Raw genomic sequence first — 18,282 nt, 5'->3', positions numbered from 1 at the left:
TTTTGGGGTGTGGGCTTCACTTGTGTCACAGGACTGCCACAATCATTTGGGGAACACCTGGGAGTCCCAACCAGGTCCTGTCTGGGCAACCCGCATGGACTAACTGAGACAGGCAAAGAGGTGCTACTCCAGCTCAGCAAGTCGGCACCCTCCTTGCTATGGAGCAGAGCCCGGACCCTAACAAGACTCAGGTCAGCCATGATCAGGGAAGCCCAGAGGCAGTGAGTCTTTCATGACCCCGGGCAGTGAAAAGGGAAGGACCATGGTCCTGCCAGTTCCTGGAGCACTGGGGCTGGTAAAAGGGGCTTTGCAGGAGGTGTGTAAAGGGTAAGTAACCTAGGGAGTCGGAGAGGGTTCCCGAGCAACTGGGGATATGAGAAACGAGCACTATGAGAACCGCTCCTGTTGCCTGTGCCCCATCAGATGATGTCAACTTCAAATCGAGCATTGGGCCAGGTTTTTCACAGCTAATATCTAGCTATATCCTCTACCTGCAGATTTGGGATTACCATCCCTCTTTTCCAGATGAAAAGAAATATGAAGGTGACTTGCCTAAGGTCTTGCAGCTAGAAAGTGACAGAACAGCATCTTCACGCTTGACATTCTGTCCCTCATCCTGCAGTTGCAATGATGGAGGATTCCCAAGTAACAGAGTCTCTCCAAGGTCAAAGGAAAGCCAATGGAGCCAGCCAGGAAAGCCAAAATGAAAGGAAGCAAGGGATCTGTGAGAGTCACGTGGCCCTGGCTGGCCACGGCGCCTTGGGAGGGTGGCCCTTTAAGAGCCCAGGTGTGGGTCAAACACTGAGCAGAGTTTCAGTTTTGGCAGCAGCATCCAGTGCCCTGCCAGCAGCTCCTAGAGAGGCAGGGGTTACTGACTGGCCAGCAGGCTGTGTCTGTGAAATCAGATCAACGGGAGAGAAGGAAGTAGCTACAAGTAAGTGTGCCTGCTCTGGGATCTTCGGATGGGATGCTATCTGAAAAGGGCTGGGGACGGTGGCTTGGGCAATCCCCTCCATTCACAACTCCCAGTCTCCCAGGTAATGGGGAGAGAAGGACAGGAGCAGACTGCGTGACTGTGTGGTCGGGGAATAAGCGTGCAGATCACAGTGGGCCAAGTAGGGACACAGGTGTGTGGAAGCCCCCCACCGTCCTTTTCTGAGAATATCAGCAGTTGGGAAGGAACCTCTGTGGTAAGCATATGCAGCTCTACTCTTTCAGCTTGGTCTGTCCCTCGACTTCCTAACTCCTTATAGTGATCACCTGTGTGGCCTTAGGCAAGCCACCTAACCTCTCTGAGTTCCAGTTTCTTAATCTGTAAAACAAGGATAGAAATAACACCTATCATTCAGGCTCAATGTGGGTTCAAATGAGAAAATACATGTGAAATAGCTTTGTAACCTCTAGAGTGAAACAGGAATTGTTTCACATTTTTCAGTTTAATTAGTCAAGGATTTCTTGAACACCGGACAGACCTGGAATCAGATAATGTGCCTAAAGTCTGGCACCCAGCAAGTCCTCTTTCAGTCTCTGAGGTTTCCCACTTGTGGCTTTCTGCTGAAGGCATGTTCAGCTCCTTTTTCTCATTTTCCAAGAAGCTCTGAAATCCTTTCCAAGTCCACCTAGCTTTTCTCTAGCAGATTCCTGCCACGGGAGACATAAATGTGTGTCATCACATCATCCTGCCCTTGCTAGAGGTAGAGGAAATGACGTCCTCACAGGGCCACTGAGTGAGGTGGGGCTGAGCCCCTAAAGACACAGGCAGCATGGTCAGCTCCCGCAGCTCCTCCTGGCTCTGCAGCCAGCAGATCTCAGACGTGGGCCACCCCTCCCTTTGCCCATCCTGACAGCATCCCAAGCCAGCTGTCAAACCACCCCACACAAGGGCAGCAGCTGGTCAAGCTCGGTCCCGTCCCCGACCTCCAGTTCCCTTGTACAACTGCCATCCCTAGGTGCCTGGAGCCATCGAAGCTGCTCCTATTTTGTGTGATCGCCTTCCCCCTTCACTAGGGGAATTATATGTTCCTTAACATCTGGAGAGAAGACGGCAATTTCAGGGGTTTGGGTAGAAGCCAGTTGTTTGGTGGCTTCCCAGAGGCAGATGTGGAATTCTCTCTTGATCCTTCTCCCCGCTCCTGAATGTGCCAATGTAGCAGAAAGAACGCTGGGCCCGGAGTCAGGAAAGCAATTCTCTCTGCCTGTCTCCCAGGGCCTCTAGACTTCTGTGGTTTTAGTTGATAAAACATGGAGTCACACAGGCTTCCATTTAGTAAACCCGCTTGCCCAGAGCTTTCACAGCTTCATCTCATTCTCCCCTGATAGAAACGAGGAGGTAGGCAGGGTCGGTTTTGTGACACCATTCCCTAGTTTATGTGAGTGGTGTAAAGTCACCCAGCAAGTTTGAATGATGATGTTTTGGGACAGCCATTTTGATATGGTCATGAGGATATTTTGAAATCACTTAAAAAGCAAACTATCTAACTTAAAAAAAATTATTACCTATGCATTGTGCTTAGCAGAGACGCTCCATCTATGACTTGCCCTTTCTCTGGAGGGGCTGGGGCTGGCTGGAGTCCCAGTGTCACTGGCATCAACACTGTGGTGGAGTGGAAAGGGGCTTTGGCACCAACATGCCCGGTTATAGGCATGGTTATTTACATAGCCTACATGTGGTAGGTGCTAAATAAACAGCAGCTAATATTCTCCAGGAAGAAATTTCTCTACTGGCGCCTACCCCTACTCCAGATGTCTCTTTATTTTTTGAGACGGAATCTTGCTCTGTCAGTCATGCTGGAGCACAGTGGCGCCATCTCGGCTCACTGCAAACTCTGCCTCCCAGGTTCAAGTGATTATCTTGCCTCAGCCTCCCGCGTAGCTGGGATTACAGATGTGCGCTACCACGTTGGGCTAACTTTTGCATTTTCAGTAGAGACGGGTTTCACCATGTTGGTCAGGCTGGTCTCGAACTCCTGACCTCGTGATCCACCCACCTCGGCCTCCCAAAGAGCTGGGATTACAGGTGTGAGCAACCATGCCTGGCCACAGGCGTCTCTTTATAAGAACCACCTTTTCTGTGAAAGGCAGAGAGAGAAGAACTGAACAATTCTCTTCTCTAAGATTGGATATCCTGCTCCTTCCTCTCTCCACTGCTTCCTTTCAATAGCAAGACCCTCTGAGGTATAGCACAGTGGCTAAGGGCCTGTGCTATGGCTCCAGAATTCCATCAAAGTCACTTGCCAATTGTGCAACCCGGGGAGAATGTCTTACCTCTCTGTGCCTCAATTATCTCACTCATGGAATGGGATTGTCCATTTTCTCCTACCTCCTAGGGTGGCTGTAAAAATTAAACACATTAACACATGTAAGGCCCCTGGAAAGGACTTGGTGTACATTCTTCTAGCCTAGTCCATAGTGCCTGTCTCCTCTCTTACCCACATGGGTCCAACCTAACTAGCTCACTCTCTATTTTCAAAGGATGCCCAACAAGCAGACTTCTACTCTCCTGTCAAGTCCAGGGGAACTTTCTTCCTCTGAAAAAGAGGGACACCTGAGATTAGATGGACAAAGTTTTGAACTCTACACAATGAGGCCTGAATGCTGTCACTTTCATTGAATAGGAGCTAGTTAAATACATTTTATAAAAAGAAAAACAATTCTTCAGCACAGCTACACTCCTGCCCCAATCCAACTGTGGGGACATATGTTACAAATATGTTGGGACACTAACTTAGTAAATGAAAATGATCTAGCACATCCTAGCCTCAGCAGTGAAAAAACAACTGCTGAAGAGAAAACCGTGCCCTCGTGCATCATATAGTATCACATATACAAAACCCGATAAAGCAGGCCCCTCTGTTCATTTAAAGAGTGATAATGAGGTAGTGACCTCAAATTCCAATTCTGCAGTGGGTCTTGGGATCAAGAATCCCTATAACCCTTAGTTATCCCACCTGTGACATGAAGATAACAGTATCTGTCTCTTGGGTTGTTGTGCTGATGGATGATGTCATACAGGTAAAGAACCTAGCAAAGCATTTGGCACACAGCAGGTGCCCAACGTTATGTTCTTTTTCTTCCTTCCTTAAGCAAATCCTTTAAATCTAGCCCCAGACACTCTGGGGGGTTCTCTCTGAGATTTGCATCCCCCAGGTTTAGAAGAAAGTCTCTGGTTTTGAGAGAAAGGGGTCTCCAGTGATTCTGAAAGCTCAGGGTCCTTTCAGCTGCTGTTACAGAAATTACGCTTCAAGTTTTAGCTTTGGGCAAAGAAGCGCTCCTGTTCCCAAGAGCAAGGGTATCCTCTCCTGCCAATCATCTCTTCTAGGACTGGACTGTGTGCATCCCGGTGAGGCTGCTGTCTGCTAGGCCTGCCTGTGCATGCCTGATGCTCTCATCCCTGGCTTGAGACTGTGCAGAGGGTAATGGATGCACACACATGTCCCCTCTCTACACAAACATGCACAGCCACCAAACATGTCACAACATGAGAAGTCTGGGATGGAGGGCAGGATTCTCACCTTGGAGAAGTTGGCACCTGGCTCTCTGCAACCCAGGGCAAGTCCAGAGGAGGGCTACATCCCCCAGCTCAGCTTGTGGGAAGACCACTCCTGTCTCACAGAAATACTAGAAAGCTTGCTTATCTAGAGGTCAGGACAGGAACAAGAACCAAGGCTGGCTGCTGCTGGTGTGGGTTCTTAAAAGCAGGAGGCATTTTGTCCTCCCACCTGTGACTGCTCCCACCCTGTGCCAGCACAAGTGGCAAATGGTAGACCCCTCAGGACTTTGCAGCGAGCCCATCCCAACCATTCCCAAGACCTCCAGGCCTCCTGAAAGCCATTCCCACCTGGGAGCCTCTCTCATGCCAGCCTGCAGTGCCCACTCAGCTGATGATACCCCAGCCAGCGTCCCCAGAGTGCTTCCATGCTGGAGCTGACCGGCATTTGGCTAAGGCCCCACTCCACAGGTTAATCATTGACCTGGTGAGAAAGGCCTGGGGCAATTAACCAGACTCAAGAGAGCCTCAACGTTGCCATCTGACACCCATATCTGTTCCCACTCCCGCCCCTTACACTTCCAAAGAACTGTAGAAACAACATACCTTTATCTTCACAAGGAAATAAAAGGTTCCTTGCTGGGAAATTCCCCTGCAGCAAAGCAATAATCAAGATAAACAACTCTATTGCCTTTGGCTGAGGCTGGTGAAGGGACTCTGGGAGCAGGAGCAGGGGCCAGGGTGGTGTGGGAGGTCTGGGGGTTAATGCCCAGCTGCCTCCTGCTTACAGAGTCCTTATCTTTATGGACACTCATTACTGCCCAACCTTATGATCATTTAACACTCTCTTTATCAAGACAACTCCAAAGTTTAAAGTCTGTCAAAGTCTGGGAAAGTGGGGACTCCTCTCTCCTCTAGGCTATTGTTGGGGTCTTGAAGACAGCTGCTGTCAGGTGGGCCCCCAGGACCCTCAAATATCCTCAGCCCTGGGCCGCGTCCACGGTGGTGACAAAGTCCACATGGGCTGCTCCGTCTGAGTGGTCTTATCTTCGATTCTTCATCTTTGTCTGCCAGGCCTTACCAGGGAGGATTGCAAGACCCTAACACCTACGTTTTTAATGCCAATCCCATAATCGAGTCACTGGGAAAACATAGCCTATCATTTAGTGTCTCAAGATCTCCACATTCTTATCCATAAAATGGTTGTGATTATACCTGTCTGTCTTATTTCTAGGGAACATATAAGGCTCAAATGAAATAACATAAATGATAGATAGTGCTTTCTTAAGTAACAGGATCGCTACAAATAACACGAATAAGTATAAGGTAAAAGCATGCCTCTGTATTTGGGGTGTGATACAGTACAGTGGAGAGGTTAAGCACGTGGACTTTGCAGTCAGACAAAGCTGGGCCTAAATCTTCCCTGACCCCCATTCTGTGTACCCCCACACACTTAACCCCTGTGCACCCTTGAGGAAAGTACTTAACCTTTAAGCCTTTATTTCCTCTCCTGTGAAAGTGGATAAGAATACTAACCTTAGGCCGGGCGCGGTGGCTCAAGCCTGTAATTCCAGCACTTTGGGAGGCTGAGGCGGGTGGATCATGAGGTCAAGAGATCGAGACCATCCTGGTCAACATGGTGAAACCCCGTCTCTATTAAAAATACAAAAAATTAGCTGGGCATGGTGGCGCGTGCCTGTAATCCCAGCTACTCAGGAGGCTGAGGCAGGAGAATTGCCTGAACCCAGGAGGCGGAGGTTGCGGTGAGCCGAGATCACGCCATTGCACTCCAGCCTGGGTAACATGAGTGAAACTCCTTCTCAAAAAAAAAAAAAAAAAGAGAATACTAACCTTATAGGACTGATATCAAGTCTATATGAGATAATACACATAAATTATTCCACACAGTGGCCTGGGACAGGATAAGAGAGCAATCAATGGGGTTAGGATCATCATCATTACATTTACATTGTTAATAATCATTACACCTCCTCTGTGGGTCTCAGTTTCCTCATCTGAACACACCATGAAATATGTCAGCCCGCTTCACCTCCCAGGGATGTAGAGGGGGCAGCTGAAACAGAAAGATGGGGCCACATATTGGTAGGAACCGATCACCCAGCGAGCCATCCCTGAGTTCTTACGGTGTGCCTGGGACCGTGCCTCGTGGGCAGGGAAACAGAACAAATGACACAGTATCTCTGTCCCAAAGGAACTTGCAGCTTAGTTGAGAAGACAAAAGCTACTTATAACTATTAAGGAAATATAAGCATTGAAGGATGTTAAGAATGAGTTGTTATGAAAAAGGTGGAGGCACTGATTCATTCCACAGGATTTATGTCAGTTGCCGGAGATACACAGCCTAACAGGTGTCACAGAAACTCTAAGGTCGACTAGTCTTGGAGGACAAGGGGAGCTTCATCTTGCGGTAATTGTTTTTCAGCACTGCACACGAGAAGTCGGCCTGAGCCATACGGCGCCCAGGAGTCACTGGCAATGCTGCTCTTCGTGCTCACCTGCCTGCTGGTGGTCTTCCCAGGTGTGTCTGCCAGGTCCCAACCCCCCTAGCTCTACCCCTCCAGCCTGCCCGACTCCAGGGCTAACCTCCCTGGGGACGCTAAAGTTAGACTCATCCGCAGGGATGTCCCTCTCAAAATGGGCACCCCCTTGAGGAAAAGTCACACAGAGACAATGCCAAAATGCCATGTCTGTGAGCCTTGGAAATCGGGGACAGGAATGGCGCTTCCTATTCTCAAGGCCAGGGGCTGTGAAGGATCCTCTCTGAGAATAACAAAGAATGTGATTTCAACCAAGCATCTCTATCCACTGTGGAATCCAAGGGAAGTCACTTATCCTTCCTGGCTCTCAATATTTTTATCTGGGAAAAAAAAAAGAAAAGAAAATCACCTGCAAAGTGTTTTTAGAAATATAAGGAAATAACACATGGCAAGCGCAAACATGTAACACCCTCCGAAAGTGGTGTTCTTGTTTTAAAAAACAAGGGATGGCTGGATGCAGTGGCTCACAGCTATAATCCCAGCACTTTGGGAAGCCAAGGCGGGTGGATTGCTTGAGGTTGGGAGTTCAAGACCAGCCTAGCCAACATGGAGACACCTTGCCTCTATTAATATAAAAATAAAAATTAGCCAGTATGCACCTATAGTCCCAGCTACTTGGGAGGCTAAGGCATGAGAATTGCTTGAACCTGGGAAGCGCAGGTTGCAGTGAGCCGAGATTGAGCCACTGGATGCCAGCCTGGGCGACAGAGACAGACTCTGTCTCAAAAAAATAAAAAATAAAAAACAAGGGATATGATAAATTTATTATTCCCTTGTCCTTGAAATGGGTTTCATTAATGAATTACAAGTAAAATTTAATTGTGATTAAAGCAGTCACTTTATTTAATCTCAGCAATTTTCCAGCTATAATATACGATAAATTATCAACAGAGGGCCTATGTATCAGGTAGAAAAACACATCTCCTCAGGGTGGGTTATCTGGAACAGGCTTTACTGCCTAAGGGCCTCAGAAAGCCTCTCTCTTCTGTACCCACAGCTGTATCCACGAAGAGTCCCATATTTGGTCCCCAGAAGCTGAGAAGGGTGGAAGGTAACTCTGTGTCCATCACGTGCTACTATCCACCCTCCTCTGTCAACCGGCACACCCGGAAGTACTGGTGCCGGCAGGGAGCCAGCGGCCACTGCACAACCCTCATCTCCTCGGAGGGCTACGTCTCCGACAGCTACAGAGGCAGGGCTAACCTCACCAACTTCCCGGAGAACGGCACATTCGTGGTGAACATTGCCCAGCTGAGCCGGGATGACTCTGGGCACTACAAGTGTGGTCTGGGCATCAATGGCCGAGGCCTGTCCTTCGACGTCAGCCTGGAGGTCAGCCAGGGTAAGGATCCAGGCTCCTTGGGCTTCTGGGCGAAAGCTAGAGGGAATTCTCTGAGGTGCATGAAGGGCTAGAGGAGGAACTTCCTGACAAGGATGCATAGACCGGTGGGAGGTCAGAAGGCTCCCCTCTCCCCAGCAAAGACTTCTTAGAACAAGAGAAGGAGACAGATAGGGCCTAACTGGGGGTGATCAGTGAACCTTTCTAGGACTTGGTGGCCTATAACATTTTGGGCTTTCTGGAGACCCCAGCTTAGAAAGGTATGAATAAGACAAGCTTTCTTGCGTTTGCTACAGATAGAAAGGGAAATCTGACATCAGCCTAAGGAGATAGAAAAAGCAGTGGGAGATTTATAGGGATCCTTAAATTCCCATCATTAATGCACCTTTCCATCAATGTTTGGGCCACCAGATGGCTTCCTGTAAAATGCATATATATTTTTTAACCTGGGAACCCTTAGTTCTTCAGTATTATCGGGGTAAATTAGACTTAGTTCTTGACCAAAGACCAAGATCCTGAAGGGATGGGTTGCGAACAAGCCTTTTCTAGTTGGAGAAAGAGAAAAAAAGAAAAGCTATTTCTGAAAGGGTTTAACAATGAGGCTATTGTAGACAATCAAGGGCAACTCAAAAGAGAGGTCTTAAGGGAGGAAAGAAATTTACAGGGACTCCCAAAGATATGTTTGGCTCCTTTGGAATATGTATACTATTGTCTGTGGACTAAACGAAGAGGTCATTTAGGTGGGGATAAAGTCTCAAAACCACAGAATCTTAAGAGGTGAAGAGAGCTTAGAGTTCACCCTATCCAGATGCTTAGAAGAACACGCAGATGATGGGTATGCGGCCTCTGATTAAGCACGTTAGCAGAAACTCACCGCTCCATGAAACAGCCGGTTCCACATTTAGACTGTTGTAATTTTTAGAAACTTTTATTATAGTGCATTGAAATCCATCACCCTGGATTTACATTCATTCTGTTCATTTCAATGCACATTCATTTGGCCACCTACTACCCAGAGGCATTGTGCTTGTCACAACATAGGGGTCAAACATGAGAAAAACATGTCCCTGCCCTCAAGGAACTTCCAGTCCATGGAGAGCATAATTAACCATATACCAGATGGGATGATGTATCAACAAAGCACAGGGCAGGGAGAGATTTGTGTCAGCTGGGGAAGTTTTCACGGAGGAGACAGCTGTCAAGCTGGGCCTCGGAAGACATCTCCTGACAGTGTTCCTCTGGGAAGGAGGACATTCCAGGTTATAAGCCCACCCACACCCTAACTGGGAATAGAAAATAGTCCCATGTTGCAAGAAATTAGAATCACAGCTTGCCCCACCCTGCACCCCTCATCCTGCAGATCGTGGGCTCCTAAATGACACTGAAGTCTACACAGTGGGCGTGGGCGAAACAGTGACCATCAACTGCCCTATCAAGCCTGAGAATGCTGAGAAGGTAAAGTCCTTTCACAAGATGAATGGCCAGGACCCTGTGCTGATCATTGAATCCGGGAACTATGTGAGCCCCATCTATGGGGACAGAGTAAAACTTGTTATTTCTGGTACTGGCCAGTTAATGTTCATGGTCGTCATCCGCCAACTCAGGCCCAGCGACACGGGGATGTATATCTGCAAGGCCGGGGCTGGTTCCAGCGCTAACAAGAAGACTGTTAACCTACAAGTGCTAATGCCCGAGCCCAACCTGGTTTATGGAGACCTGAGGGGCTCAGTGACCTTCAACTGTGCCCTGGGCCCTGAGGTGGCAAACGTGCCCAAATTTCTGTGCCGGATGAGCGATGGGAAAAACTGTGATGTTCTCATCAACACCGGGGGGAAGAGCGATCCAGCCTTTGAGGGCAGAATCCTGCTCAGCCCCAAGGACAAGAGTGGCTCATTCAGTGTGCCGATCACGGGCCTGAGGAAGGAGGATGCAGGGCGCTACATGTGCGGAGCCCACCCGAATGATCAGCTGCAGGAAAGCTGGCGCATCCAGGCCTGGGAGCTCTTCGTCAATGAGGGTAAGACCCTAGAGAGGGAGGGAGAGGAGGTGGGGCAGTCTCGCAGGTGAGAGCCCAGCTCAGCTCCCTGTGAGTCCACTCATCAACAGTCTCAATCAGCTGACAGCATTCACTCACTGACCAGCCTCGAACTGGAGGCTGTGTGGGCTGCTGCAGAGGACAGCCAGAAAAAGCAGCCTCTGCCTGGTGGTAGCTCCTAATTACTCTTCTGTTATCAAAGTCCTTTTGATGGCTGTCGCTGCTTAACAAGTAAGCGGTGAGTAATGCTCCTGATTGAGCGTTAGGATAGTGTAAGGACTTATTAGACTGTGTTTCAGGGCAGTGGTGGCAGGCTCGGCATGGGCCCTCTGTCCCCTCCCCTGGCCCCTGAACAAGATGGGAAAAGATTGGCTTATCTTGATCTCAGTGATAAGCCCCACCCTGCACCCCTAATCCCTCACATTCAGATGGGAAAAGATTGGTTTATCTTGGTCTCAATGTGTTCCAACGGGAGTGCCCCAGCTTCTAAATGTTTCACTCCCACATCTCGTAGGGTTATTTGAGAATCAGCACCATCTGGCCCACTCAGCCCTACTCTAGCGAGCCATCAGCATGGTGAAAGAATTCAATCCCAGCTCCTCTCCCAGAGCACTCTGCACAGAATTGCCCTTGTGAGAAGTAGCAAACCATTACTTGCAGTTCTGTGCTTGTGACTTTTCTTTAAGGGGCTTATGTTCCCTGCACGTCCTGTCCATATCCAGCTCCAGGTCCTCACCAGGTCCGCCTGCATCTTTGGTCATGCGAGTTCTCTCTGGACCTCAGCTTCAGCTGCCTGGAGAATGGCTGTCCTCTTTGAGATGCCCCTTGGGGCCCCAAAAATTAAGGTCACCTGTGCTACATAGTTTGTACTCTACATCATATCATTCTAAATATATTTTCTTGATTTGGAAATGATCCATTTGGCCATTTTTGTGGAATAGACTAATAAACAGACAAGAACTTACACAGAGGGAGACTTTGTAAGAAGCCACAGGAGAAGAGCTGATATTCTTTCCTTCGACTCCTTCCATTCTCTGCTCAGACTAAGGTGGGGGGAAAGAATGACATGTCCGGGCTGATGGGGAGACTCCGTGTCCCCAGAGTCTGGCCCCGGTGGCTCCAGCTGCAGACTCTGTGACATTAGGAAAGTTCCTTTTCATTTTCTGAGGAGGGTAAGGTGATGTGTGTAAACTTCACTACCCATCCTGGTGGAGACCCCAAGGCAAAAGACTTCTCAGGCCAGGCAAGTCTCTTCCTGAGCGGCTGTCCTCCCATCCCATCTCTGTCTGTGCTTCCAGAGTCCACAATTCCCCGCAGCCCCACTGTCGTGAAGGGGGTGGCAGGAGGCTCTGTGGCCGTGGTCTGCCCCTACAACCCTAAGGAAAGCAAAAGCATCAAGTACTGGTGTCGCTGGGAAGGGGCCCAGAATGGCCACTGCCCCCTGCTGGTGGAGAGCAATGGGCTGGTTCAGGAGCAGTACCAGGGCCGGCTTGCCCTGCACCAGGAGCCTGGCAACGGCACCTACACCGTCATCCTCAACCAGCTCACCAGCCAGGACGCCGGCTTCTACTGGTGTCTGACCAACGGCGATACTCGCTGGAGGACCACTGTGGAGATCAAGATTATCGAAGGTAAGAGCTGAATGGGGAGGGAGAAAGCTCTAAGACCTCTCCAGCCAGCAGCCGCATCCCCAGCCACTCCTCCTCCTCTGTCACCTGCCTCCACGCTGATGGGTCAGACCTCAGGAGGGAGCCCACCTGTCCAGAGGTCACATTTTCATACCTGTAACACGCACCCTACACTCGGAATACCAAACATGGTACCTCCTACTAGTAAGAGCATGGATCTCTTTCGCAGTGTGCAGGCATCAGCTGAAGTCGAGGACTGCAGGTAGCTCTTTGTATTGAATCTAGAAGAGAAGGAAGAGTGAGGAAAGCAAACTGAAGTCCATGTGCAAGAATCCATGGGCTATGGTAGACTCTGTATTGACCATGGTGCTCATCAATAATAATTATTACCTAGACACACAATTGCATTGCTTATGTAGTCAGAAAACATGCTAATTTCTAATGCTGTCCAAAGAGGAAATGTAGACTAAGCATGCTGGTGCATGCCTGTAATCCCAGAACCTTGGGAGGCCAAGACAGGAGGATGGCTTGAGCCCAGGAGATGGAGGCTGCAGTGAGCTATGATTGCACCACTACCCTCCAGCCTGGGTGACACAGAGAGAGACTCTGCCTCAAAAAAAAAAAAAAAAATATATATATATATATATATATATGTATAAAGAAGACTTGTGGACAAAGTTTCCCACCAGAGTCACTTCCCTGCAGCATCTCCAAGTACCAAATTCTGTGCCCATGTCTACCTCCGTTCCTCCTCCAGGAGAACCAAACCTCAAGGTACCAGGGAAGGTCACGGCTGTGGTGGGAGAGACTCTCAAGCTCCCCTGCCACTTCCCATGCAAATTCTACTCGTACGAGAAATACTGGTGCAAGTGGAGTAACAAGGGCTGCCAGGCCCTGCCCAGCCAAGATGATGGCCCCAGCCAGGCCTTCGTGAACTGCAACCAGAACAGCCGGCTCGTCTCCCTGACCCTGAACTCAGTGACCAAGGCGGACGAAGGCTGGTACTGGTGTGGGGTGAAGCAGGACCACTCCTACGGAGAGACTGCAGCCGTCTATGTGGCAGTTGAAGAGAAGAAGGTGGCAGGTGAGTCTCCAAGGGCAGGGCCTGTGGCCCCCAGACCCAGAGGCAGGACTTCCTGAAGGCCCCTGCCTGAGAGCTTCTCAATCAGTGCTGACCCCCTATGTTTGGCTGTAGGAGGCTGAAAGTGTGTGGGGAAGGGAGGGGACATTTAGGCCCTATATAGCCTCATTGAGCCCTTCAAAAAGGACATCTCGAATAAACATACCAACTAAGTAGAAATAGTGGGTTTGCTATTTAACCTCGGCATTAAGACAAGTTCCAGCTGAAGGTGGTGGCTCACACCTGTAATCCCAGCACTTTGGGAGGCCTAGGTAGGCAGATCACTTGAGGTCAGGTGTTCAAGACCAGCCTGGCCAACATGGAGAAACCTCATCTCTACTAAAAATACAAAAATTAGCCAGGCATGGTGGCACACGCCTGTAATCCCAGCTACTTGGGGGGCCGAGGCGTGGGAACCGCTTGAACCCAGGACGCGTGGGGTTGCAGTGAACTGAGATTGCACCACTGTACTTTAGCCTAGGTGACAGAGTTAGACTCCATCTCAAAAAAACAAAAAAGAAACTAAGTTTAATAGTTGTCACCTCAGCCCAAATTGAAATCTCTTCTCTGTCTGGAAATATTCTTCTGTGCATAGAAGAATAATATGCATACATCACTGTCATATGCAATATGTTCATCCTCTTTCCCCTTGCCAAATCTTGCCCTCAAAAGAAGGCCAGATACCTTCATTTACAAGGTCTGATCAAGAAAATTAGGCAACCTCATTTAGTAAGTTTGCATTTCAAGCCTTCTTTTAAAATTTCACATGCATTGTTTTATCCCTAATAAGGGTATTTTGTAATCCCTCAAGAAATCCTATTGTGTCTGGACCCTCCCGGTGGGACTCACTGAGGGGCCCATCCCCAGGCTACCACCAGGGGGCAGCACTATTGCAGCCAACTCTGCAGTCAGGAAGCCTGGAGAGCCATGAAAATCTCCCTGGCCTAAGTGATGGGTCAGTCTTTGTGCACAGATGATCTAATACACAAAGCCTTGAAGGTCCCCACCATACTTTTGTTGTTAGTAATGGGGCAGAGATCATCTGTGACAGCTGACGAAGGCCATCGCGGCTCTGTTTCTAATGTCATCCTGGGTCCTACCCCAATAGCCTTGAGATCGAACCCTGACCCTGTGATTCCTCATGAAGTCTCCCCAGACTCCTTCACCTCAAAGAGTAAGAGCATGGAGGAAAAAACCACGACCCAGGCCCATGTTCCCTGTTGCAGGGTCCCGCGATGCCAGCCCAGTGAAAGCAGATGCTGCCCCTGATGAGAAAATGCTGGAGCCTGGCGTCCAGAAGATTGGGAACAGAGCCGTTCAGGATCCCAGGCTTTTTGCAGAGGAAAAGGTGGTGGCAGATACAGGAGATCAAGCTGGTGGGAGCAGAATATCTGTGGATTCCAGCAGGTAAGGAAGAATTCAAGGCTCCCCACTTGGAGAACACCCCAGAGCCGAGGACCTGAGGTTGGGCCACCAGGTCCAAGGAGGAAAGCCTGTCTGTCTCTTGAGCACTGGGGCAGCCCTTACGATCTCTGCTTATATGAGGGAGGGTCCCGTGGCACTCTCTGCCCTCTCCCATGGCTGAGGAGGGGTTTACAATGCAGTTCCGTCTTCCAGGTCTGGGATGCAACCAGACCCAGTGCTTGCCTTTGCCAGTCTGGGAAGCCTTCTTAGAAGAACAGAGCTAGAGAGCTGCATCAGCAGGATGGGGTGGATAAACCTGGGAGGAAAAAGTAGCGGAGCCAACCTTGTCAGCACTTCCTCGGTCCCCCAGCTCTCCCTTCCAGGGATGAACTAACCTAAGTCTTCTTCCAGCTCTGAGAAACAAGGCGGGAGCTCCAGAGTGCTGGTCTCCACCCTGGTGCCCCTGGGCCTGGTGCTGGCACTGGGAGCCGTGGCCGTGGGGGTGGCCAGAGCCCGGCACAGGAAGAACGTGGGTGAGTCTTTGGGATACTCCTGGCCTCCCACCTCCAACCCCAGCCCTCAGTCCTGAATCATCCGCCCATAGAGGAGGCTGTGTTGTCGCTTCTTTTTCATGGGCTAGCACAAAGGATCCCGAGGAAGCAGCGTAGGGAAAGATAAACCCAGACATACTCAAAACTTAAGTTCTGAGCTGCTGTCCAAATACTGTCTTTGGAAAATCATCTCCAATTACCCGTGGTCTACGTTCAGCCAGGAAGAGGAGATCGGGTTTTGGGAGACCCTGGGCTTGGACTAGCTGGATAACTAATGAGCTGTGTGACTTTGGGGCATCCTTATGCCATGCCTCGGTTTCCTCATGGGTCAAGACAAGGGTGATAATCACCACCTTGCAGGGCTGATGAGAGGACTGAGGGAGATGCCGTGCGTTGAAAGTTCCCAGAGTGACAAACAAAGATCAGGGATTATCAAGTCTTGATGACCCAGGAAAAGGGACTAGGAAGGATCCTTTCCATCCGCCTGGGCCATAGTCAGAGGTGCACTACCTCAGCTGTCCCGCGGGGCTGCAGCAGATCCGCCCAGCCTGGACTTCTAGGTCCCAGCCCCTGTCCCTACACCAACTACTCTTCCTCCTGTACAGACCGAGTTTCAATTAGGAGCTACAGGACAGACATTAGCATGTCAGACTTTGAGAACTCCAGGGAATTTGGAGCCAATGACAACATGGGAGCCTCCACCATCACTCAGGAGACATCACTCGGAGGAAAAGATGGTATGGCCCTCACTCAAGAGAATGCTCAGCCCCTGGGGATAGTAAGAATTGTCCCCAGGTCGGGGTTGGGAAAAGGAGGCTAGTAAGAGCTAACCTATCCCCTCTCTTCACACAGGGTTCGTTGCCACCACTGAGAGCACCACGGAGACCAAAGAACCCAAGAAGGCTAAAAGGGTGAGGAGGAAGAAGGAAGCCCCACTATGTGACAAGGAAATGCAGCATGAGGGACTGTAGTTAGACTTCAGGAAGAACTGTTACCTCAACATGTGGGCTTATCCCAGAATAGGGAGGATGGTGTAAATAGTCCTCAGGAGTCCTCAGGACCTTTTGAGGAAGAGTTATATCTTACTGGTTGTGGGACGCGGATGTGGATGAGGCCCAGAAAGGAGTGAGCTGCATGACTAGGCGGTAAACCTGCAGGAGGGAGGCAGGTGGGAGATGTGGAAAGCAGGCGCATGAAAGATGGCGTCGCAGGTGGGAAGCTCCCATGCTGAATGCTGCTGATGAAATGCATGCTCTTCCTGGGCTGGGGGACCCAAGGACCTTGGGCCACACATCCTCCCTTAAGGATTTGCTCAGGACCAGCCTTTTGCCTGGGCCTAGGAGACGTGGGCAGTTTGACGCTAGCAGCCCCACCAGAGGCAACTCCTGCCTTTGGGCGCCATATTACCATTCCCTCCAGCTTCCCTAGGACTCAGGGCACCCAGAAAATAACATCTCGTGCCTCTAATCTCGAGGCAATAGTTGTTTTGTTTTGTTTATCGTATCTGCTTTTTCTTGAAACAGCTCTGGCATTTAGCAAAGTTAGAACGAGTTATTCCTGGAGACAGCCTTCCCCTTTAGCTTCGTGGTGCCAAAAAGCTACCTCTCTGGGCTGGTAGAGAAAGAAAAACATAAGCCACCGTGGTTGACCCCAGCCTAGGGCACCTTGCCCGTGGATTGTGTGGGCACAGCTTCCGGGGACAGGCCCAGGCAGCCAAAATGGTTCCACTCCACGTGTCAGAAGGAGGTAGTGAGACAGAGGGAGATATTTTTAGAGGTGGCAACTTTCCGTTTCTCAAAATGGGTCCTTCTTGGTGAGCATGGGGGCTGGGATGAGAACGGTGGCCCCACCGGCTTGTGTTACTTGGGTCAGGATCATGAATTCAGGACACTGAGTACGTCCCCTCCCCTCTGACTCCACCTACTGAGCCAGTGCCCCCAACACTGACGCTTCTCCTGTTGCCCCTTAGTCATCCAAGGAGGAAGCCGAGATGGTCTACAGAGACTTCCTGCTGCAGTCGAGCTCGGTGGCCGCTGAGGCCCAGGACGGCCCCCGGGAAGCGTAGATGGTGCCGCCGCCTGCTCCCCGCACCCATAACAATCGCTTCAGAATCATGTCGATCCTGGGGCCCTCAGCTCCCGGGGACCCCGCTGCCTGCCCTCACACCTGCCTAGGTTTTCCTGCTGTCCTCAGTGGTGTGCTGGTCCCCTCCTATTGTTCCTATTGGGGGTGAGGGTGGCGTGAGGAGGTCCCACCTGTAGCTTCTTTCTGTTGAGAGAACCTCAGGTATGGAGGAGAATAGAGAGGTCCTCAGGTGTCCCTTGTAGGAAGAGGGACCAGGGTGGGAGAGCTGATTGCAGAAAGGAGAGACATGTCGTGCCTCTCTGCACCCTTATCACGGGATGGCAACAGAACTTTCCCCTCCACTCCATTCCTCCCTCCCTTCCTTCCTCTCTTCTTCTTTCCTTCCATCAGAAGATGTATTTGAACACGTACTAGAGTCCAAGAGCTCTGCTGGAGGCTGGAACAGGTGTGTCACCAACCCTGCTCACAGCCTTTCTGAGTACACCAGTGAAAGAAGCCACGGCTCCTCTTGGCGAATTTACACTCACTGAGTCTTAACTTCTCGCCAGGTGTGCTCACCTCTGCCTCTATTGGGAGATGTCATAAAATATCTCCGGTCCTAAGGCCTTAGGGGTCATGTATGAAGGAAATACATACAGGTCATTATAAACCCACATTCTTACTATTTCACGTGAGAAAATTGAGGTTTTTTTTTCTTTTTCTTTCTTTCTTTCTTTTTTTGAGACGTAGTCTCACTGTGTCACCCAGGCTGGAGTGCAGCGGCATGATCTCAGCTCACTGCAACCTCCACCTTCTGGGTTCAAGTGATTCTCATGCCTCAGCCTCCTGAGTAGCTGGGACTACATACATGCGCCACCATGTCTGGCTAATTTTTTGTATTTTTGTTTTATAGAGACAGGGTTTCGCCATGTTGACCAGGCTGGTCTTGAACTCTTGGCCTCAAGTGATCCGCCCGCCTCAGCCTCTCCAAGGGCTGGGATTACAGGCATGAGCCACTGCGCCCAGCCCTGAAGTGTTTTTCTCAAGGGCTCTCAGCGAGATAAAGTAAATTTGACGTCTCCTGTCCTGGGCCAGGG

The 18,282-nt window shown here is 50.1% G+C and overlaps 1 protein-coding gene across 1 annotated transcript; it reads left to right on the top strand.

Moving 5' to 3' along the window:
• Window positions 1-794: 794 nt before the first annotated feature.
• On the top strand, window positions 795-17,855 carry PIGR (polymeric immunoglobulin receptor). The gene is made up of 11 exons (XM_032289042.1): window positions 795-934; window positions 6,930-7,025; window positions 8,042-8,386; window positions 9,744-10,400; window positions 11,717-12,049; window positions 12,804-13,130; window positions 14,393-14,573; window positions 14,982-15,103; window positions 15,727-15,858; window positions 15,974-16,032; window positions 17,091-17,855. Exons 2-11 carry the CDS (start codon window positions 6,983-6,985, stop codon window positions 17,184-17,186), a joined length of 2,295 nt encoding a protein of 764 aa, XP_032144933.1. The 5' UTR covers window positions 795-934; window positions 6,930-6,982; the 3' UTR covers window positions 17,187-17,855.
• The last annotated feature ends 427 nt before the right edge of the window (window positions 17,856-18,282 follow it).

The sequence above is a fragment of the Sapajus apella genome, unplaced genomic scaffold (assembly GCF_009761245.1).
Source record: "Sapajus apella isolate SASKATOON/1434 unplaced genomic scaffold, GSC_monkey_1.0 scaffold22, whole genome shotgun sequence".
Lineage (NCBI taxonomy): Eukaryota > Metazoa > Chordata > Mammalia > Primates > Cebidae > Sapajus > Sapajus apella.
This window is presented reverse-complemented; position numbering and strand designations above follow the sequence as displayed.